The sequence below is a fragment of the Mastomys coucha genome, unplaced genomic scaffold (genome assembly GCF_008632895.1).
Source record: "Mastomys coucha isolate ucsf_1 unplaced genomic scaffold, UCSF_Mcou_1 pScaffold22, whole genome shotgun sequence".
Lineage (NCBI taxonomy): Eukaryota > Metazoa > Chordata > Mammalia > Rodentia > Muridae > Mastomys > Mastomys coucha.
In genome coordinates this window covers 244,307,039-244,314,327 of record NW_022196905.1, presented here as the reverse complement: position 1 = coordinate 244,314,327, position 7,289 = coordinate 244,307,039, and the positions used below count along the sequence as shown (strand labels likewise).

Below are 7,289 nucleotides of genomic sequence, written 5' to 3'. Positions count from 1 at the left end.
TATGTATGTGAGTATACTGTTGCTGTCTCCAGACAACACCAGAAGGGGACATCAGAGCCCATTACAGCTGGTTGTGAGCCACCATGTGGTTGCTGGGAATTGAATTCAGGACCTCTGGAAGAGCAATCAGTGTTCTTAATCACTGAGCCATCTCTCCAGCCCCCTATTTCTGTGTTTTTAAAAGAAACCAAAATTCACCAGGCAGTGGTAGTGCATGCCTTTAATCCCAGCACTTGGGAGGCAGAGGCAGGCAGATTTCTGAGTTTGAGGCTAGCCTGGTCTACAGAGTGAGTTCCAGGACAGCCAGGGCTACACAGAGAAACCCTGTCTCGAGGAAGAAAAAAAAAAAAGAATTGTCACTACAAAGGAACAAACTTGGGGCAGGTGTTCTATATATTTCTAACTTGGTATTTTCCTTTACTTAATCTTCACAAATACTGTGAATTAGATACTTTTATCACCATTTTGTTTTTACTTTTTCAGAAAGTTTTTATTAGCAGGCATTGGTTATTCAAAGTAATAGTTTTTTTTGCTCTTTTTTATTTTTTTGGTTTTTCAAGACAGGGTTTCTCTGTGTAGCCCTGGCTGTCCTGGAACTCACTCTGTAGACCAGGCTCAAAATAATAGTTATTAGGAGGTTTTGTACATCTCTACTGTCACTCCTGATGAACCCTGATTCTCCTTTTGTTACTATGCTCTTTGAGTGTGTGTGTTCCCATTAACTTACTGACACTGCTTATTGAAGTGAGGGTGTGGAGTCTCTAGCTGTATTACCTGGGCTTTTCTATGCCTGTATTTGTATGTTTTGTTTGTTTGAGACTATGTAGACCAGGCTGGCCTTGAGCTCAAGAGAGCTCTGCCTGCTTCTGCCTAAGTACTGAGATTAAAGGCTTCCACCAGTACACCTCCAGCTAACTGGTGTGCTTAAAGTTGTGTTGGTAATTAAATATTACATAAACTGATGAAACTGGAGTTTTCTTATGAGGTAGTCCATGAAAAAACAAGCATAATACTCTGGAAAGAACTTAGAGTAATGGTTCTAAACCTTCCTAATGCTGTGACCCTTTAATACAGTTCCTCTTGTGATGCCCAGCCATAAAATTATTATGCTACTTCATAACTGTAATTTTGCTACTGTTATGAATTATATCTGATATGCAAGATATCTGATATGCAACACCCCTTCCCCCAAAGAGGTTCCAACCCATGGGGTTGAGAACAGCTAATTTAGAGGCAAAACAGCTGTGAAAGAAAGAAGGCATGGTAAAGCTACAGTCTCGGCATTCCATAGGTTACAGGTGACTAAGCTTTACATTACTGTGTGGAAACAAATCTAATATTGCAGGTACCATGCATGAGTTTGTTTTTCCTAGGAAAGATAATTTGAACCTATAGTCAGTGGAGCACAGCAAGTTCCTTCTCTTCCCTTGGTTGATTGGCATGCAGCCCTCAGATAGTGGTAAGTGTTGGTGCTTTCAGGAGTCATCTACATCTTAAATAGAATGACAGTGGTGAAGTTGGGTAAGGGCTTGTTTTCTCCAGGGTTATCACCATTCTTCAAATGAGAAATGAAATATTGTGATACTGCTAATGATTAGTTCAAGGACTATAGGTATGCATGGGGCTCTAGACATGGCTCAGTAGTTTACTTGCTGTTTCATCATGAAGATTTCCAACACCCACATAAGGCACCTTAAAACTGCTTGTTATTCTACTCCAAATGGAGTAGAATCAACACCTTTGATAACACTGAAGATGAGCAACATGGGAAATACGTGTTTAACAATGGAAAGTGGTCTGTATAATATAACTGAAAATATGGGTAAGCATATATGCAAATACTAATTTTTCTAAGGGCTGGCAAGATTGTTCAGCAAGTAAAGATAAAACCTGAGTTCAGTCCCCTAGGATTCCCATGTGCACCGTGCCATGCAAACCATGTAGTACTACTATTCTAGTTTCCTTTCTGATTAGAAAAGGTAGGAACTCAAAGCAGACCATGGAAAATGCTTCCTTTGTTGTGGTTTTTTGATATAGGGTCTCATTATATGGGTCTGGCTTTCTTGGAATTCACTATATAGACCAGGCTGGCCTAAAACCCCCAAGACATCTGCCTTTGCCACTTAAGTGCTGGAATTAAAGGTGTGTGCCACTATGCCCTACTGGAAAATGCTTCCAGGCTTATGTTTAGTTTCTTTTGTAGCTTTAGAGCACTTGCTCAGAACTGGTACAGACCTATCTACTCAATCCCTTATTGTGTCTCTTCACTGGTGACTCTAGGCTATGTCAGGTTGACAGTTACAGCTAACTAGGACACACAAACAATTGTAACTTTTTAAAATTATTTTTTTCTACAAAGTAAGGTGGCTCAATGCCTATAATCTCAGCACTGAGGAACCTCAGTTTCATGAGTTGTTCATGAGTTTGAGGCAAGTCTGGGCTCCATACATAATCCAAGCTAGTAACAAAAGATAGAACAATGTCTGTTCATAAAAATTAAAAAAAAAAAAACCACAGTAAAATCAAACTAGGAGTTTAAGGATCAGTGATAAAGCTTTTTATGTAGTTTGCATAGGCCCTCAATTCAAATCTCAGAACTGGAGAGAAAAAAAAAATTACTCCATTTACCTACATCCCAAAAGTAAGTAGACTGAAGCTGGTTAATTTACTCTAAATATAAGATTGATTGGCTATTTAATTTACTGGACTGGAGAATTTGTTTGCAGGTTAAAAGCACCAAGTTCTCTTTGCAGACCACCTGAGTTCAATTCCCAGCACCCACAAGGCAGCTCACAACCATCTGCAACTCAGGTCCCAGTGGACCTAGAACTTTTTCTGACCTCTAAGGGCAGCACATACACATGTGTACCCATACATATAGGCAAAACACTCATATTTAAGGAGCAAAAGCCTGTACAAAAACTTGTTTTACTAATTCCTCTGTGACTTTAGAGCAACAGAAAATTCCCCTTGATTCGTATGTGACAGCATCAGTCTCGCTCCGTGTGCTTTAGTCATGGAACATTCCTACTTTTGTATGGTTGCCCGTTGCACCTGAGCAGCTTTCTGTGATGAACTTGTTGAGAGGGGCCGTCTGTAGCATTTCCCTGCAGTTTCATACTCACCTGTGCTACCAGGGTGCCTATAAAAACTCACTCTGTAGACCAGGCTGGCCTTCAACTCAGAAATCCGCCTGTCTCTTCCTCCCAAGCGCTGGGATTAAAGGTGTGCGCCACCACCGCCCAGCCTCATTTGAGTCTTAATCTCTGTCATCTGGTTTCTTTGTAGGCATTTGATCCAGATGTGATTCTCTGCAATTCTGTAGAGTTGATCCGTGAGAAGTTGATTGTATCTGAGGATGGATCCCAAGCAGAACACCAGGAGGAACCAGAGCACAGTAATGACTATGTATATGACATTTACTATACAGATACGACCCCTCCATGGTGGATTATGGACATACTGAACGTGCAGCCCTACATCCAGGAATGGGAGCTGGTAAGGAGGTCCAAGAGAAGGGCATAATAGGGTAATTCTGACTTCCTGAACCCCACTCCTTTTGTTTCTAAATTTTAAAAATCAATTTCATTATGTTTGCATGGTGCATGTGTGGAAGCCAGGACAATTTGCTTGTACCACTTGGACTCCTGGGATGCAACTTAAGTCATCAGGTCTGGTGGCAAGCACCTTTAACCACTAAGTCCTCTTGCTATCCTTTTTTTTTTGGGGGGGGGGGTGTTGAGGGGTTGGGAGAAGGGGGAAATGGGATCTCATACAGTCCATTGAGTATTTTCCTTGATGGAGGGTCTCTCACTGAAACTAGAGCTTGCCAATCCCAACTAATCTAATGACAGCTTACCCCAGGGATTCCTGTCTCTACCTCCCATTTGCTGGGATCTCAGGCAGGCTACCCAGCCCACCCAGCTTTTACATGGGTTCTGGATAGCCAAACTCTGGTACTTAAGCTTGTACAACCCCTTTTTGTTTTTGTGAAAGGATATCACAATGTAGGCTGGGCAGGCCTTGTACTTAAAATGTCGCCCAAGCTTTTAACTTGTGGCAATTGCCTGAGCTTCCCCAGTATTGGGATTACAAGCAGGTACCATCACACTTTTAGCTCCTCTTGATAAACATTGTTCTAGTTCTGTTTTTGCTTGGAAGGAAAATTCTATTCTGAATCCTTTGTAGAAACCCTAGTTCAATACAGCAAATATGTTGGACTACTTACAATGAAAGTTTTGTTCACAACCTTGAGACAGTAAAACCAGACATGAGTAAGAACAAAAAACTTTATGGATGTTTGCCCACCTGAATATCTGCACATCACATGCATGCTGGTGCCAAAAGAGACCAGAAGAGTGTTAACATCTTCTGGCTGCCGGGCGGTGGTGGCACACGCCTTTAATCCCAGCACTTGGGAGGCATAGGCAGGCGAATTTCTGAGTTCCAGGCCAGCCTGGTCTACAGAGTGAGTTCCAGGACAGCCAGGACTATACAGAGAAACCCTGTCTCAAAAAAAAACAAAACAAACAAAAAAAAAATCTTCTGGCAGTGGAGTTTGCAGATAATTGTAAGCCAGCGTGTAGGTGTTAGGAATTGAACACAGGACCTCTTAACATTAAGTCCTCTAACCACTGAGTTATCTCTCTAGCCCCCAAGAATGGACACATTCTAAATTCTAAGAGCTAGGTTTGCTGGCATACACTTTTAATTCCAACACTTAAGAAGCAGAAGCAGGGGCTATACAGAGAAACCCTGTCTCGAAAAACCAAAAAAAAAAAAAGAAGAAAAAGAAGCAGAGGCAGGCTCTGAGACCATCCTGATCTACTGGCAAGTTCCCTGCCAGCCAGGGCTATATAGTAAGATCCTATCTCAAAAAAAAAAAAGGAAGAAAAATTTCCTTAACATCTTGACTCTGTTTTCTAAAAATGTCAAGTTTATTTTTTCCAGTTTATGTGTATGTATGCATGAGTCTATGTATCTGTCTGCCAGAGTGGGTGTCCATGTGTCTGTGCTAGTTACTAGTGTGGATAGGCACCACCTTTCCTCCTTTCCTCTACCACTCATCCTGAAGTTTTTGGTCCTAACCTTTGGCATTACACAGTTGTAAAATCCCTCTCCCACCTGGCTATCCATGAATGCTACTTTACAGATTTTCCTTCTATTGGCATTGGGATGTGGTATCTGTAACTAGAGTCTTGACTGGATCTGGGCCCAAGATTACCTAATCTCTAGTAAAGCAGAGTCACATGGCACCTTTACTTGAATCTCCCCAAGATGGTATTGCCAATAGCTTCCCATAAGGAACATAACTTAGAGTTTGGACTTAAATTCATGTTTATGTTGAGATGTTTAGGTGAATGATGATGAGCAGCCAGAAGATATTTATGAGGATGAAGATGATGAAAACAGTGAGAATAACTGGCGCAATGAGTACCCGGATGAAGAAAGCAGTGATAGAGATGAAGACTCCAGAGGTAGGAGTCTAGATTGAGGTTGAAGGTATAATTAATTGATGGGTATGCTTGCATATGGCTGGTTTTCCCTCTCTTTATAGGGGAACTGCTGGGCAAAGTATTAACTGGGTTGGAGAGATGGTTCAATGGCTAAGAGCACTGGCTCTTCTTACAAAAGATGAGGGTTCTCTTTCTATAGCAGCACACCCATTCTTCATTCAATTCCAGGAAATCTGACTCCCTCTTCTGACCTCTGTGGGCACCAGGTATACATATGCACATACATACACACACTGATAACATACATAACACACACAAATTTAATTTTTATATTTTTTATTTTTTAAAGATTTATTTATTTATTATATGTATGTACACTGTAGCTGTCTTCAGACACTCCAGAAGACAGTGTCAGATCTCGTTATGGATGGTTGTGAGCCACCATGTGGTTGCTGGGATTTGAACTCAGGACCTTCGGTAGAGCAGTTGGGGCTCTTAACCACTGAGCCATCTCGCCAGCCCACAAATTTAATTTTTAAAAAGAGATAAAATATTCACATGGCTCAAGTAGGACATGCCTCTCATCCCAGCACTCACATGGCTGAGGTGGCAGAGCAATAAGATTTCTAGACAAATCTTGAAAGAAAGGGGGAGGAGATGATTTAAAAAAAAAAAAAAAAAAAGGACCTAGACTGGAGAGATGGCTCAGTGGTTAAGAGCACTGACTGCTACTCTTCCAGAGGTCCTGATTTCAATTCCCAGCAACCACATGGTAGCTCACAACCATCTGTGATGGAATCTGATGCCCTCTTCTGGTGTGTCTGAAGACAGCGACAGTGTACAGTGTACTTACCTAAAACAAATCTTTTTAAAAAAGGCCTCTGACCCCTGATCATTTGGATGCTAAGCCTGATGACCCAAATCTGATTCCCCCAACACCCACATAATGGAAGAACTGACTCCTAGAAGTTCTTTTTGTCTAAGTTCTTTATCATAAATTTTCTTAATGAGCAAGTATTTTATAATGGAAAATACAATCTTTTATCACCTTGTAGGCTCTGATGAACACAACAGCCTCAGCGAGGAGGAAAGAAGCTGCAGGCGACCTGTGTGGAGCAAATATCCTTTGGATGTACAAAAGGAGTTTGGCTATGACAGCTCCCATGATCTGGATTCAGATTGATGGCCTGCTGGTATTTATGAGATTCTTCCACGGGCCTTTAAGGCTCTGACTACAGAGTCATCTTAGGATTCCTAACTCTGAACATGTGGAAAGAACTTTTACCTCAGCACAGTGAGGACTTCCACTTGTAAGTGATAAGTGAAGCCAAGCATGCTGGGTCATACCTATAATTCCAGCATTGGAGAGTTTGGGAGCCAAGAGGAGCACTGAGAATGCAAGGCCAGCCTTTAGACTACCTGGACGTTCTATTTTTTTAAGAAGTGATCTTACAATAAAGTGATGTAAAACCTCCAACCCTGGTGGTTTTTCTGTCATTTTACTTCTATGCTCAGGCCTAAAGGAGCTAGTGGGAGGAGGGAGTGCCTGCCTCCCAGTGAAGCCTGGAGAGAATCTCTGCAAAGACAACAGTGGCTCCCCTGCCTTGGGCTATGGGGAGGTCTGTGTTCCCCCAAACTCCTTTAGACTCTGATGGTTATGAATGTGATTTATTATTATATATAAATACACTGTAGCTGTCTGAAGACTCACCAGCAGAGGGCATCAGATCTCTACAGATGGTTGTGAGCAACCATGTGGTTGTTGGGATTTGAACTCGGGACCTTTGAAAAGAGCAGTCAGTGCTCTTAACCCGAGCCATCTCTCCAGCCCTG

General features: G+C 41.8%; 1 protein-coding gene across 1 annotated transcript in view; it reads left to right on the top strand.

The window, feature by feature from the left end:
- Nucleotides 1-6,933, top strand: part of Slc7a6os (solute carrier family 7 member 6 opposite strand) — a 9,731-nt gene extending 2,798 nt beyond the window's left edge. Inside the window, exons 3-5 of the mRNA XM_031341293.1 lie at nucleotides 3,289-3,498; nucleotides 5,357-5,477; nucleotides 6,512-6,933. Of these exons, the coding sequence (XP_031197153.1) occupies nucleotides 3,289-3,498; nucleotides 5,357-5,477; nucleotides 6,512-6,639 (459 nt within the window). The 3' untranslated portion in view covers nucleotides 6,640-6,933. The remainder of the gene's footprint in view (nucleotides 1-3,288; nucleotides 3,499-5,356; nucleotides 5,478-6,511) is intronic.
- Nucleotides 6,934-7,289: the final 356 nt, after the last annotated feature.